Genomic DNA, 16,313 nt, shown 5'->3' with positions numbered 1-16,313 from the left:
GGATCTAATAAGATTGACCAGTTTTCTCTAAAATAAAATAGTTTGCTTTCGTGTGATGCTGTTACCTGGCTGAGGGAAAGTACAGTGAAAGAATGTATTCACGCTTTTGCATTGTCAGATAATCCCCCTCCTGACCTCGACCAAAATAAACCAGTGATTAATTCTGTTACACTTCCATAATGAAATTCTTTGTTAATTAGGTGCAGCATTTCAAAACGTGAGCTGTTGCCTTTGACTGTTTTTCAGGTCAACAGTACATCACGTTGCTCACTCACTTAATTTGACATCATTTTGACAAACAAGACTAAGCGTTTTTGGATATGGTTCTCAACTGTGGAATATTTGTATTGTTTGGCAAATGTACTTGATTGTAGGTAACTCCACTTGAAAAATATGAGGCATAAGGCTAGAGACATTAAGTCGGCCATTTTTATTGATAATTGGTTAAACCTGGAGAAACCTATTCGCAAAAGAATATAGCTGAAGAGAAAATAAAATGCTGGCATCAGCAACCTATTTGCATCTTATTTTTTTCCCCAGAGTCTAAATGCAATAAAAAATTCGTGAAACCAAAATGTAACTGAGAAAAATATGTTTATTAAGATATTTTATTTCAACTAAATTCACAACAAACATTATTTCAACTTTACTTTGATAGTGGTGAAATCCATATTCCGACAGATTAACATGAAAAGTCATCATGGGATATTTTATTTGTATAAAACTTTGCTCAAATTATCCCACATACAAACACACTCACCATATAAAAGTGCTCCAAGTGACACAGAATAGTTTAGAAACTGTTACAGTAAAAAGTGAGAGGTGAAATTCAAACTGTAAATACGAAAGAAACTTTTTCTCCTGAGTTTAACAATAAAACTTAAATATGCAATGCTGAGATTCATGCTGACAAGTGAAGATGTACAAAAATGATTAAACCTCACATCATAAAAAAAAAAAAGATTCACATTATGTTTGAGGTAAGAATGGAGAAAAAAGATGTTTGACACTGATACAGTCACACTGGTCTCATATTTTAAAGCATTTTAAAATGTTTAATAAATAATTCAATATTTTAAAAGGGACAGATACCATAAAAAAAAAAAAAAAAAAAACACTTTAAAGGTTCACAGATCAGTTGGTCAAATTGGTCACTTTCATTGAGACAGCACTCAGATTTAAGGAATGTTCATTGGGAAAGAATTCCTTTAATAGGAATGACAGAAGCATCTGTTGTAAAAAGAAAAGTTAAAGTCAGAGTAAAATTTGTGTACAATATAACATAAAATGGTGGCACAGTAAATGTGGGATACTCACATATAATAGCATTTTGTTTTCTTCACTGTCCTGGAAAAGATTAAAGACGGACTCCATATCAGTTTTCTTCAGGACAAGATAGTTGGAATCTACGGAGGACAAAAAAATATATTTTAGATGAATAATCATCTATCAAACAGGACACTTGCGTCTAAAGTGTGGCAGGACATCTTCCCACATTTGGCACTGATGAGGTTATGTGCACGCTCCCTGGTCTCATTTTTCTCTTCGTCTGTGCGTGCTGAACGAGGAGCTGATAGTTGATGTTCTGGCCACAGTTTGTCTCGCAGAGTGTCAATGTATGCAGCCATCTGTAGTTCTGTTGGGTTCATCTTGTTCAAGAAGGAATTCACTTTCCTAAGGAGGAATTAAATCCCAAGTCATCCTCATATTGGGAGACATTGACGAGAAAAAAAAAAAAAAAAATTTAAGATGTGTCAGCAATGAACTTACTTTTTCAAGATGGGCATGACAGGTTTCAGAATGGCATCAAATATGTTTATGAGGATGGAATTTCCTGTAAAAGGCATAACAAGTATAAGCCTTTTGTTGAGGGACACGTTAAAACAACCAATGTAATACCTAACCCAAGACCCATGACTCGGGTCTAAAGGACATACATATAAAACCTTCTGGTGCACATGACTTGTAAGTTCGGGCTAAATATACACATATGTATAATATAAATATCCTTTTAAATCTTTACACTTTAAACACAATAAGAGCTCATTATCAATTTACAGCATCCTTTGATTTAAAGTCCAGATCTAAAATAAAATTTAATGCAAGTTTGACATGACTGCAAATAGTTTGCTTAAGCCTTTTCAGATTTTTAAAAGCCTTCTCCTACCTTGAGGCTGATTAATCAGAGTGGACATTGATCTTTTTGTCAAGGTTGTCTTATTGCTACATGTTAATGCATTTCAATGACTATTTGATGACGTCTCCATGAAAACTCAGTTTTGAAATTTTCAGTGAATTAAGTTACCAAATTAACAGCACCCTTTTCATCATGATTCATTGTGTATCATTTCATTTTGTTTGGTGACAACTTAGCTCATTAATGTAATGCTGTTTCACTTCCAACTGTCAATTATGGATCATCTGTGCTCCTTACAAGCAAGTTAATGCACCATCCAAGGGACTTATAAAAATAAAACACATGTTCAACTTAAAATACCATGATGATACATGATGATTAATAAATACGGATAAATGTTCACAGTGAAGGATTAGCTTTTTCAGGCAAATATGAATCCTCTCCATGTTAATTTGCTTATGGTGCTGTGAAGATCAGAAATAGCTAGCTGTCTAAATCTAAATACATTAGTGAAAACAAGTACTTAGCAATACACGATTTCTAACTAAATGGCCTCTGGAAATAAAAAACAAAAAACAAAAAACAAACAAACCCTGTATGCTCCTGAAACTTACTGCTGGGAAATCATAGACTGAATATTAGTAAAGTGAACAAACCGGATATTTCTTTGAGCAGATCAAATATGGCTTTGGTTGCTTCCAGCTGCTCCCAGTTGACTTGGCTCTTCTGACTCTGGGAGTCCTCCCCCCTTGGCAAACTTCCCTGATCCTTTCCTTTACTTTTGTTCACTCCACCTGACATCTTCAAACATATTTTCTCCTTTTTATTTGGCCTTGTGCTGAAATGAAGCCTTGATGGGCCCTCTATGTTCTCCTCTTGTGGGCTCCCATTTTGTCTGCTGAGTGGTGTGCAGTTTGAATCAGAAAGGTCTGCATCGCTGCTGGTTCTTGTTGAGGCCAGAGACTCTTGTGACCTGGATCGGGTCAGTCCTTTGAAAATGGTTTTAAAGTGAGAGGTTAAGGGATTATCAGAGTCCTCTGTTTTGTCTTGTGAACAGTTAATGCCGCCTGGAGGTTCAGAGTTAACTACACACTCCACTTCCTTTTCTGTTTCTGCCTCTTCTGGGGATTCTGAATGAGGATCGCACGAGGAGATAACGATAGTTGGGAGATTACCCGCAGGAACATGAGAGCCATTCTGTGTAAACGTGCTGCAGCTTTCGGATGGCTGAGCTGTGGATTCTGGCTTTGGGGATGGCATTACGATTTCTTTGGAGGCTTCTGTCTGAGGGCTAGAAGTCTGGAAAGGAAAATAAAACATTTAGGTGGAGACAACGGACCCTGCAGCTCTGGCCTTTATGGTGCAGCATGGCAGACAACAGACACTAAAAAAATAAAAATAGACCCATGTATCAGCTGAAATATTAAGGAGTCCAGTGGTTTTTACACATGAAGTTGGGTTTACCTATTATGGGTTGGTGTTTTAAATCATGTGAAAATGGTTCATGATCGTTACTGTCAAATGAAAATGTCTAAATAGGGTTAGGTTACATTAAGATAAAGTATCAGTATTTACTTGCGTCACTTGGAAATGGGCCAAGTGACTTGGAAATAGATGACTGTATAAGTAGTATCTAAAATAATTATATATAAGTAAGCCAACTGCAGAAAACATAAATCTTTGTATAAAGTATAAAAGGTCAGTTGTTTCCAAATTAAAAACTGTCCTTAAAGTAGAAAATATTTTCTGTCTACAAATAAAAATAAGTTTAACACGAGACGTGCACGGTGCCGCTCTACTCTCTGCAGGTTTCGTGACAGGAACATGAGCCTGTCAACAATATCTGGTCTCAGGGATGCCCTTTGGCGTGTCACTATGTTACTGCTGCTGTTAAACACTTTTGAAGAAGGGAAACTTTGCAAAATGGCTCCACTTTGTGATCATGTTTTTGTGAAAATTTACATTTTCTCCAATAACATGCCACACTCATACCACATATCGCCATCTCGAAAAGAGGCCAAGAGGCAAATAGAGTTTGTTGTGAAATTATTCTGAATCGTAGCCTGCATAGTCAATATGTTGAAAGTTCAACATAATGAATATGGTAAATTGGCTCAGTTAGGGCTGCAAGTAACCACCATTTTATTTAAACTAATCTGCTGATTTCTAAATAAACTGAACAGTTGCAAGTCTGTAAAATTGTGACAAATAAATAAAGTGGCTTCAAATCAATTTTTGATGGCCAAAAGTCAAACACTCACAATATTCAGTTTACCATAATATAGTTTGGTACTTTAGGAATAAAATATATATTTTGTCTTTTTATTAATCATGAGACTGTAACTGCTGACATACAGGAAAATTGAGATTCTACAACAACTGAAGAAAAGTGAAACAGGGTGAGAAACAAAAGGGCGATCAGATCTAGATCAATGTTGGAGATAAAAATGTAAGTGTGTTACAAAGGAAAAACACTCAACTCTGTTTATCTTGAAACTAAGATTGAGCTTAAAGTTTCGTAGCAATGTGGCCATATTCACAGTAACTTATTTCCTGAGTATAATCTTATAATTATTGATATGAACAATAACTAAAAAGGTCCATTAAGTCTTAGTTTGTATTAAAGCAGCAGGATCCTTTTAAGATGTCAGCATGAAGAAAAGCAGACAGGTGAAACTTTACCTCATCTTCTTCTTGCCCAGGAGTCAGGAAGTAGGCCAACCCGCTGAGAAGTCCCCACACGCCTCCATAATGTTCCTCTTCATTCAGCAGTTTATCAAGGGGGCAGAGGAACTGAAAAACCGGCTGAGTGTGGCCAATCAGATTATCAGACACTAATTCCTGCAAAAGAAAAAAGGAAAATGTTGAGCTATAATAAATATTAAAAATTATTTTCTATTAACAGAACTAAGATTTTTTCTCCAATCACCTGCAGAAAGTGCTCCACAGATACTCTCACTCCTTCTTTGACATCATCACTGAGATCGGACTCCTCCAGTACCAAGATTGTTGGCAGACCGGTTGAGTCCTGAAAGAAAGAAGGGTAGTCCACATTTGTATTTTGTTTTCACAACAGCGTTTTCTCGGATAAGCTACATGGAAAGTAAGTGGTAAACACAACTTGTTTCTCTGAAATCCTGTCTGCACTTTATACACATTAGATATCTGTCTGCTTGCAGGAAATCCTCTGTGAAATTATGCTGTTGCATCACATATCATTGTGATGAATGGAAATAGATAGTGAAGTTGTCATTTTCAACTGCAAATCCACAATTTCACGCAGATTCATGCAGTTAAATTCTGAGTTAAATGTTTATATTTAAACCATATTTAATTCTATAGACCCTAGTTTTCCTGAAAATATGTCATGCCGTTCATATAATAGAGCATATACAGTTATCCAACAGATTAAATTATACTTTATTTTGTTATGGGCTGTGCTGGCAGCTGCTTCACAACCCCAAGTAACCGAAAGAACCATAAATACACAATGAACACGACAAATCCAATAGAATAAGATAAAACACAAAAAAAACAAACAAAACAAAAAAAAAAACACTAGGAACAACTTTAAAGAGTCACCATGACATTATTACACTCTCTTGCCTGCAGCCTAAAAAGCTATTTAAAATTTGGAGAGCACTGGGTACGAAAGAACGTTTAAACTGGTTCAGTCTGCATTCTGGAGTTCTGTACCATCATCAGAAGGTAAGAGCTCTCTGTGCGGCATTCTAAACGTCAGCGTGTGACGAGTTTGACAAAACCCTCTGTTCTTGTCTGAGTACAGATTGCTCATTGATGGTCTGGAGGGAAAGCTTTTCAATCTTCCACATCACTTTCATAGCAGTCTGCAGCAGGCAATGCAGCTTAGTTTTTGACTACACAGAGAGACTGCCGCACTATGCCACCATCCTGTGCCTAATAATATTCTCCAGTACTGCCTGATAAAATAAAAAACATAATTTTCTGGCTCACACCAAAACCCCTCAGCCTCCATAAAAAAAATTCAATCTTTGTTGCAGACGAGAGCATGCATAGTCCACATTATGGAAGAGGTGATGTAGGTGGATACCTGTATGATGTAACCTGTTTGATCTCCCTGCCATGTATATATAGTGGAGTGAGTAACCTCAACCAACAAACAAGGGAAGAAACCATATTGATAGAAACAGTATGAAATACATTCTAAAGAAGAGGTACCTTTTCTAGTAAACAGAAGTACGGCTTTATTGTCCTTCAGTCTAGCACTTCACATTTTACTTCCACAACAGCCCCACCTGATACGCTTCCTCTTCTAGTCTAAACTATTCATCATTCATATTTTGTGTCAAAGTTCATGCTTCATGTTCTATGTAAAAATAAATTTCAAGTTTAGCTGGAAATAATGAGGCTGTAGCCTTCCAAGCTATAAAAATCAATTTGATATCTCTCAAAGTTGCACTCTTCTTAGCAAAAGCTTTTGAAATCCGGAGAGAATTTCTGTAAGTCCAACATTAAAGTGACAACAATGGAAGAGAAGTGAAACAGGGTGAGAAATACAAGTGCTGCGATTAGTACAAGACAGAAAACCAGTTCAAACACTGCAGGTAGTGTGATACCTCCCTCAACATGTTAGTGTCCATGAAAACAGTTCTAATCATATCAGCACCATCCGCCTTGTGTGTCATGATGGCAAACCTACTTTGGCTTGGCATTACTTTTCCACTATGAGGAGAAACTGCTGAGATTTAGCTTAGACTTTTCCCCTCGATGTTGCAGACCACATGCAGACTAAAGTCCATCAATAAATGCTCCTTTTACATGGTTCCTTTTAAAGTGTTGATTTAATGTCACAATAATTTTGCAGTCTTTGGCAGCTTTTGAACTTTCATTTCACAGCCCACTATAGACAGCTTTATTTGATATGTGTTCCTAATAAACTGAGTTAAAGCACTATAGATAATTCGATCTGTGAAAATCAAGAAATTTGAAGGAAAGACATTGAAATGAAATATAAAACAAGGCTTTCCATCTTCCTTTTACCTGCCATCTGTTACGAAAATACACCACATCCTCATAGGTCTTCTTGATGTCCCACTGAAGGTTCTCAGGGCTGTCATTCTCCTCCAGGTGGATGGTGAAGATTAGCTCCTCATCCTCCCATTCAGCCTGCAATACAGTTCACTCCTTCTCAAACATTAACATACCATCCAAGGGCACCCTTTCACAGGGCCTAAGCAGACAGATAACAAGCCTCCAGGACATTCTACACTGTCAGTGATATTTATAACTCACATGAGGGATGCTGACAGCCCAGCGGCCAACACGCCACATCTCATATGACAACTTGAATTCCATCATGTCCTCTTGTACGCTTGTCAAGTAGTTCTCCAGATCACTGACATCACTGTCCTAATGGTGTTTGGCCAAAATTGTGACAGTCTGTCATGTTTCACAAATTGTCATCTTCAGTTTAATACACTGTGCTGTCTGACATAGCCTCACCCTGTCAGAGTCCTGCTGGCTGTGAAGGGAGGCCTCCGTGCTGCTGACATCTTTGTCATCAGACATATTATCCTGGATCATGAGTCCCAGGATCAGCTCCTGCTCCATTATTTTCATCTTCTTCTTCTTAGCCTTCTTTGATTTCATCTTATCCATAAATTTTGACCATCCTTCCTTTAATTTGTTCCCTGAATATTAAAAATGCAAAATTCAGAAAGTAATGGTTACTTCAACAGCTTGTTATATATAATTAATTTTGGATCAGTTTTTGGTATTGCCAGTTCTGAAATTTCCTTCCGTGTATTGTACGTGGCTAGAAAAATAATTTATTCTTCCTCTACATTGATCTTGATTTAGCTGTAAATCTGCATAGACTCTATGTACTGTGAAGAAACTTAAAAACTGTGGAGCTTCATTATGGCGGTTAAATATGCAAGAAAACTATTTACAGGATATTATTCACTCTTCATTAGGCACACAATCACAGTAAACATAATTAGTAATCAAAAGAGATAGTCTAACAATCAATAAATGTCCAATCAGAATTATAAACCTACAGGTTATGTCAACTACTGGTATCATCTTTTAATTTACGAGGGGGTCTTCATAGAACATATGCATATTTATCATATCAGATGGTTCATTATCATGGAATAATCAGTCTTATTCGGTCATCATCACGGCTTTGAATTGTGTTCAGTACAAAGACGAGCATTTCTTGAAGAGAGCACAGAAAGGATTTGGCATTAATCTTGCAATTCTGGTAATTAACCAACAACAGAAAAACTAATTATGTATGGAAAAGCGCCTAGTAAAGAAAATGATAATGTCATGTAGCTAACAACAAAGTGCTATTCATGAAACGGTTGTACACAATGTTGTGCAAGCACAGTCATCTGTTCTGCAAGAGCACAAACAACTCCGTCCATTTCAAGTCTGCATTTTCTCTATTAAAATGTTAATCTCTCTTGGACATAACAAAAACTGGGGAACACACATACCCTGCTCCTACAGCTTTAGGTGTCCAATAGCTCTTAAATTAATAAGATCAGTTGCAAAAACACACCTTTTTGTTTGTCCTTGATCCTGGAGCTGGTTGAAATCTGGGAACCCTCCAAGCTGCTTGAAAAAAAACAAAAAAAACAAAACAAAACAAAAACTGCAATTTCAAAAACAGAAGGTAGACAACAGCTTTGGCTTCACCTCACCATGACTTGGTTATACCAGGGGTGTGTAAAATTGAAAGCCACTCACACTTCACTGCCTTTGCCCTCACATTTGCCCTCCTGTGAAGCCAGAGAAGCTTGCTCAGGGCCGGATCCACACAGCTCCTCCACAGAGCCTTTGGGTGTTGTGCTGTCCAGCTGGCTCAGCACTAGCTGGTTCAAGTTGTCTGGGTCCGACAGCCAAGTCACCAACAGGCCCAACCCTGAGGTAAACAGCCAACAGACTAATCCTAAAAACTGTTTGTCATGGCATAGAAATAAACTCACTGACAATATATTTGGTTTGTAATTAGTCTTCATACAGCTACGCACGCTTTTAAGAAGAGCAGTTAAGCATTTTCCTATATGTGCAACTTTTACAGTAGCAGCTAGTGTATTTAATATAAAGGTTTGGAAACGGTTAGTCTGGCCTTGTCAAAATGATTTAAAAAAGAAAAAAAAAAAAAAAAAGAAAACGCACCTACAAACTCCTCTAAAGCTCAAGGCTGCACAAATGTACATGTTGCTGATGAATGTGGATATTTCCAAAAATGTCCAGCTAGCACTTTAAAGTTGGCATGTTAGCACAAATTTTGACTTCAAATATGCAAAATGAGTGACATTAATCTTATCATTAGTCTAGATTTTAACTGCAATGATTTAGTCCCATGTGCCATTTGAGAATGACTCTAAATGTTGCCAACACATAGTAATATATCTTTAAGCAAAGCACAGAAAGTTATATGTGGAAATCAGTAAATTTTTTGCATACAGCTTTAAAAGAACTTATGTTAACTGTGCTACCTGAACAACTGCAAAGAGCGCACTGCACACTGAGGCCCCTATATGTTGCTATTTAATAAATAAATAAATAAATAAATAAATAAATTAACTAACTAACTAACTAACTAACTAACTAACTACCTTCTGAGGGATCTGACAAGTCACTGTGGTAGAGCCCTCCTTTTCTCTAAATCAAAATTCATGTTCTGAACTCGGACAATAAAAGGATTACATACAATTCACACCTGTAAAAGTCATCATGGGATGCTTAGTCCTCATGAAAGAATGTACTCCTGCAGAGAGATAATTCATTGCCTCCTTACCCTTCAAGGCAACAATCTCATTTAAGGCACAGCGGTTGACTTCTTGGCCCCAGAGAGATTCGGGAAAAAGGTTACGTACAAGAATGTCGGAAAACTCTCTGAGAACTGCAATCTCATCTGCTCTGGTGCGGAACAAAAGCTCTCTGGGACAGAAAAGAGCACAAGTAGTAAAAGTGAGAATTTAACAATTAATAAGTACTAAAAATGGCCATTGATGTTTATCACAGCACAACTGATAATCACAAGATGTAAATCTTAATTATAAAGTGATGCATTCCCTTTCAAACAGCAAAAGCCATTCGTACATCACCGCAGGTCTGAACTAGTAAAAGTATGGTAAATTATTCATCGGTGATAAAAACACTGAGGTGTTTATAGACTTCCAACCCATTACTGAGTGCAAAGAGTAACTGAAGCAGCACCAGCAGTCAATATAAAATGAAGTAAGTTAAAGTCTCACCTGTCCGACTGCTTTGCATTGTGCAAGTGTTGGGTCAAAATCCGAATAGAACCCACAACTGCCTGGCAAACATCAAAGTCTTTCGCTCTCTCAATGACACGGTCAATTACAAAGTCAATTTCCCTGCTGAGAACCTGGTGCAGAGGTTGGTGCTCATGTGGCTCAGGAACGTTGTACCAGGGCAGGACCAACTGTGTGTAGGCACACTCAAACACTGAGGGAGCAGTCGAAAAAAAGAACATTTCAAATGCATATCATATCATATCATATCACATCACAGCAAGTTACTATGATCAGCTCCTACACATAAAACTGAGGGACTTCAAGCTCTCTTTATTTCACTTACCAATATAGTCAAGTCAGGAAATCCTGTGGAGGCGTACACTGGTTGCTCGCCTGGTTCATTGAGTACAATTTATCAAAGCTGAGGCCTTACAGCAGCTATGTCCCAATCTATCTCTGGACCTGAGCTATATGTCAATTCCCCTCTCTCCCTTCGCCACTATTGCCATCAAAACTAATAAAAAGGCAGAAATGTGCCCCCCCACCCACCCAAAAAAATAAGAAAATAAATAAATAAAATCTAAAAAAAAAGAAATCCTGTGAATATTATTCATTTGCATATCCATGACAGGATTTTCCACTGAATATAAGAAGCTCTCGGTGAGATGAAGACAAATCCCTCTGGCGAGTGAATACACTGGGCATCTTTTATTCACAGCAACATAGCTGTGCTTACATATCTCACAGGGACAAACTGAGATCCAGCAGAAAGTGCTGATGTGCAGATAAAACTATTCTTGAGAGATCTTTCAGGTATGCATAGATTTTCAATGAAAGACACAAAAACAAGATTGAATAAAATCTCTTTAGAGCTGACTTTGTCCAGAGTAAGAATACAGTTGTTGTTTTTTTTTTTAAGTGCTTAACCAAGACAACAAAACCTCAGAAAGAAACAACCCAGTTAAATAATTTTTCTTTCTTTTAGTCAGATTTAGACCTTGAGCTTGCATGTGAATGGAGACAGAATGAAATGCAAGTTCAGACTCATTACTGTCACGCAAAGACACATTCAGAACTGTTCAAAGCAGACTCAAGTGGTACAGCTGCATTAAACCACGTTTTATTTCGTGTTCACACATCACATCCTCACACCAACAGACTGCGAAGGGTGTGTTTTTCAACTTTTTAAAAAACTCCATGCCCCTCGTCACCTCTTGTAACATGAGCTCCAGGCTGTGTGTCTATGCAGGGCTGCCCTTTTCAGCTGTATTGAGTACTAACAGAGGCTCAGTACAGCTGCTCCAGATCTGGAGAAAAACCTTCATGTGTGCAATCGTGAGCAGTTTGACGGCCTTCAAAAAGACACTGTGTTGTGTGTAAAGCATGCCTCACCTTGCAATAGTGACCTCTTGACGTGTGGGTACTGAGTCTCTGGTGGTTCCGCCTGCTTGGGACTTCCTCCATCCAAACAGCCTAACAGGTTTTCCTCAGCGCTTTCCTAGAAAACAGAGAACTACCTGTCAACTATCAGGTACTGTTATAGTTAATTCTGGAAGATAAATTAGCGCTGATCTTGAAGTCACATGAGTGAAAACAAGCTTTTCAAGGTCTCCACAAAAGGAAATGCCCCACAGGTGCTGCTGTTATCTGTCTACTGTTTACTGTTTACTAATATCAAACTCCTCGGATTGGTAATGATGGGAAAGTTGGTAATGTCTTCAAATTTGGATCAAAGACTATCACTACTGGACTAACACAACAATAGCTCCAGATTTCTCTCACTTATTGTCGTATGGGAGACCTTTTAAAGACAGCATGGTCTACAAAAGTATCCTGCCTTTGCACTTACGTTAAGTCAACCTTTTTCTTGCAGTATCATGCAACATACAAAAATGCAACCCATGTTTGTGAGGCTACCTGGAGAGGATGATCTCTGTTTTCTTCCTCAGTCTGAGTGCTGCTCTCTCGTCCACAGTTTCCCAGCGAAAGCTGAGTTGAGAAATACAAGAGGAAGCATATAAAGTACTGAGTGAGTGTGCGACCGCAGTCGGAAAAATACCACACCAGGCCGAGCGTTATGGCGATGGAGAGGCGCCATAGATACATCCTCCTTCCTTCCTAAGCCCTCCTGCCGCTTCTCTCTCCGGCTTCCAGCCGAGCTGAGTAACTCCTGAGCCCAGTGACTTTGTCCAGGCTCATCTTTGGCAGCAGGAAGAAAGAGCCGCTCACCGAAACGAGCGGAACACGGCCAAGTTCATCTAAGTGACGAGAGGAGCGCTGTGATTGGCTGAAACCAGGGCCGCGTGCCCGCCGTTGATTCAAACCGGAAGCTATCCAAAGGTGACAGGTTTATCTGACAGGTTTACCTGTCTGTCTGTCTGTCTGTCTATCTATCTATCTATCTGTCTGTCTGTCTGTCTGTCTGTCTGTCTGTCTGTCTGTCTGTCTATCTTGGGGCCTTTTATCAAATTATTAACGCCTCTAAAGTAAATAAAGAGTTCAAGAGCCAAAAAGGTGGAGACCGCTAACTTTTTTTTCAGTATGTTAGATAAAATATTCAGCTGAGAAATGAATAATCAGGTGGAAATGTTGCGTCCCTTTAAAAAATTTTATGAAGTTTTCGGTGAGTTGACGTAACTGTTATGATTAGCTGCAATATTAATAAAATTTGATTTCCCTCCAGATTTGTCTTTTGTTTTATCGCCACATTTAGTTAATCATCGTATTCATGTAAGACAGTTCATTCAAAACAACCAATGGTCGAAATGGATAAATATTGTAGATTTAGTGTATTATATTAATGATTTTAATGAGAATAATGTTTGTACGGGGTCGTTTTCTGCTCTGCAAACTACAAGCACCAGTGATGATCTAATAATGACGAAAACACAGCGGTATGTGACAGCCAAAGAGTTTGCAACTGCTGAAGTTATTCCCTTTGATTCAAAAGCTTATTCGCACAGTGCTTGTTTGAAATAACCGAAGGGGGGCACTTGCCACAAGGTGGCGCTGACACTGCTCTTCAAAAAAGAACAAAATGGAAAAAGAGACAAAACAGCTTTTTCCTAATACAATGAAACGATAATATTTGATCATATCGACCACAGTTGATAAAAAGACAGGAGGAAGGTATGTTGAATGTTCCTGTTCCACATAAGACAGGGTAATAGCAGATATACATGTCGAAAGAACTAAATGATTCATTCACAGCAGTAAAACTGCTGCCAAATACATTTTTAAAAGGGAAGAAATAATTGCTTTTGATATTCATGCCCGAAGCAACAGCCTTTAAATGAAAGACAAGGCTTAAGTGGTCAAATCCTCCAAATGCAAATATTAAAAAGATCAACCCTCTAACCCTAACCCTCTACATTTTAGTAATAAAGTTATGAGAATCAGCTGATACTAGACTTGAGTAATCCTAATCTTAAACAAATATATACAGTATGTAGATCCTGTATCAAAACATGTGGTTTGCCCTAAAGCAGTGAGGTCATGACCTTATGGAGTTGTGATGTAATTCAGTCTAACAGCTGAAGTTACGCAACAGCCAGTCTGACAGAAGGATTTTAGTAACCCACTGTGAAGGGGAACTTCTGTGGTCCTAGACCTGAATGGGAGTACACACCGGCTGTCAAGTGCCCCGAAAGAGTAGCGTACACAGTGTACAGAAGCAGTGAAACGTAACCGAGCATGTGTTCTCAAGTCATCTCCAGTCCTTAGGTACAATATTTTGTATATCCATGTAGGTCAAACTTAAACTCAACAGTGCAGCAGCAGCAGCAGCAGCAGCAGCAGCTTCCATTGGACTAACTGATAAATTTAATGTTAGACAAACACTGGCACAGCAGATGCACTGAAACATTATCTAAAAATAATTTCTATATTTTTCACGCTGATTTTTAAGCTGAACTCTAGCAGACCGCCTTGAGTCTTTGAGGCATGCACGCCCTTTTCAAAAAGTGTGCATCACCCATTTTGTTTTGGCCTGTAGTTATTCAGAATTTTCCATGTGGAAATCCAGATTTATTTATGTGGGGTCAAAATCTGAAGACAGACCATAGCAGACATGTTAAACTGCACTTTAAGGGGCTGTTATCTGTAAATATTGATTCATGTCAGTGAAGTCAAGCACGCGTTTAGAACCACAGCACCCTGCGGCAGATGATGCATGGTTTATCTAGAGCTGCTCAGACTGGGGCTGAGATCCTAGTAGCTTCTGATTCACTAATCCCTGTTAATATTGTAAAAGGACTGCTGTAATGAGGTTCACTGAATTAAGGATTAAATATGGGCTACCTGACGAGAGGGGCACTGGGGGATGAAGTGGAGAAAGCCATATTAAAACTGATTTCCCTGTGTCCAGTTGAGTAAATCGTGTAATCTGCTAGAGTTGCTAAAATTAGGTTTATCCTCCATGAAAGATCAATGTGTGATACAGTGATTGTGTCAACATACTACTTACCAATGTGTTCTTGTACCAATTACTCCCACTCCGTAATACAACAGCATCAAATACGCGCAAGTCTAAATACTGTCAGCATCACAGATACATTCCTGCCATCACTGGCACATTCAGGATTTTAGTCTGAGGGCATGTCTCATAATCCAAATGCAGGGGAAAAAAAACAAAAAAAAAACTAAAGACCAAAACCTCCAATGACAGAATTAAACTTCTGATGAACTTTGAGAATATCATAATGGTTCAAAGCTTGACTGATATTTAAAAAAAGAAACTAACTTATTTTCACTGAGTCCAATTATGTGGTCTCACTTTCAATGAGTAATTACAGCTGCAGTGCCTGAATACTCATAGAGGATTTCTGTGATTTTAAAAAGCCTACAACTTGAAAAAGGATAACTCCTTTGTACAATAATTAGTCTGTAACCTGAGTTACAGAGAGACATTTTCCAAGCCATAGCTAATGAGAATTTCATGCCACATATGCCCAACAGCTTCTTAATTGAAAAACGTCACATTTTTTTCCTTATCCTGAAATGAATAAATAAGGCTCCCAGGGGGCAACTGCTTTCTAATTGGTCAAATCAAACATCTGAAAACTGATCAAACCTGCCAAATGACCCCATGATCAGCATGCATTTAATAAAACAAAGTGACATTGTAATCCCAGGATATTAACGTCAAGAATCCACAAATGTAGAGACTTACCATGTTGAACACAGTTAAGTAATTAGAGCAGAGTCGTTTTGACGCACTTTAAATATTAGATATAACTAATTGCTAACTTGTCGGAACAGTTAGTGTGGATATTTCAGAGGGGCTGGTACACATCCTGGTTAAAGAAGCCTGAGAAGAACAGCATGTCCTGTGTAGCCTACAGTCATGTCCCTTACAGCTGTAAGATCAAATGTCAAGAGGAATTCAGTGTACAACAGTGTTTAAAATGTCAACAAGAGACTATGAACCTGTCTGCCTAACCTTTTTCTCGTTTAGTCTCGTGAATAGTTGGAATAAAGAATTAACACACACACTTTAACCAACAGCTCTCCAGTTATTGCTCACCTATTGTCAACGGTAAGTGAAACAGGTGCATGGAGCCAGCCATTGGTGTGACAGCGAAACGTTAAAGTTCTCAATCACTGCAGTTCGAGTCAGACGAAGCTTGGCAGGGATAAAAGTATATTTAGAAGACTGGAATAATCCAGCTCTCCACAGGTAATCCTGGTCGGTTCTTTAGTGGAGAGCTGTGAAACTGTTCTGATGAAATATCAATATGTTAAACAGACAAGTACAGCTTCTGACTTCCTGCCTGTCATTTAAATGCAAACTTGTCTTGGTTGAAATCTTGTCACCAAGTTTACTTTCTCAGCTGATTTTGGCTTGTACCCAAATACAACCTGCAGCTCTAAGCTTACATTTCACACAAGACACTGCCAAATGGCTTCCTGAAGGAACG

The 16,313-nt window shown here is 38.3% G+C and overlaps 1 protein-coding gene across 3 annotated transcripts; it reads right to left on the bottom strand.

Annotated features, from left to right (window-relative positions):
• Positions 1-577: 577 nt before the first annotated feature.
• Positions 578-16,263, bottom strand: LOC115049731 (uncharacterized). 3 transcript variants are annotated; one of them, XM_029512210.1, is made up of 17 exons: positions 15,566-16,263; positions 12,313-12,384; positions 11,788-11,893; positions 10,393-10,606; positions 9,933-10,075; positions 8,876-9,050; positions 8,688-8,743; positions 7,622-7,809; positions 7,412-7,528; positions 7,160-7,285; positions 5,067-5,165; positions 4,820-4,978; positions 2,794-3,436; positions 1,771-1,834; positions 1,496-1,674; positions 1,318-1,406; positions 578-1,230 (listed from the first exon to the last, which is right to left on the bottom strand). In XM_029512210.1, the coding sequence occupies exons 1-17, from the start codon at positions 15,566-15,568 to the stop codon at positions 1,135-1,137; spliced, it is 2,529 nt and encodes an 842-aa protein (XP_029368070.1). In that variant the 5' UTR covers positions 15,569-16,263; the 3' UTR covers positions 578-1,134. The 3 variants fall into 3 exon arrangements, with proteins under 3 accessions (XP_029368070.1, XP_029368067.1, XP_029368068.1); XM_029512207.1 differs by lacking the exon at positions 15,566-16,263 and having other exon boundaries at positions 12,313-12,666; XM_029512208.1 differs by lacking the exon at positions 15,566-16,263 and having other exon boundaries at positions 8,688-8,740; positions 12,313-12,664.
• Positions 16,264-16,313: the final 50 nt, after the last annotated feature.

This window comes from Echeneis naucrates, chromosome 10, assembly GCF_900963305.1.
Source record: "Echeneis naucrates chromosome 10, fEcheNa1.1, whole genome shotgun sequence".
Classification (NCBI taxonomy): Eukaryota; Metazoa; Chordata; class Actinopteri; order Carangiformes; family Echeneidae; genus Echeneis; species Echeneis naucrates.
The sequence above is the reverse complement of the archived record's forward strand: the minus strand, read 5'-3'. Positions and strand labels throughout refer to the sequence as shown.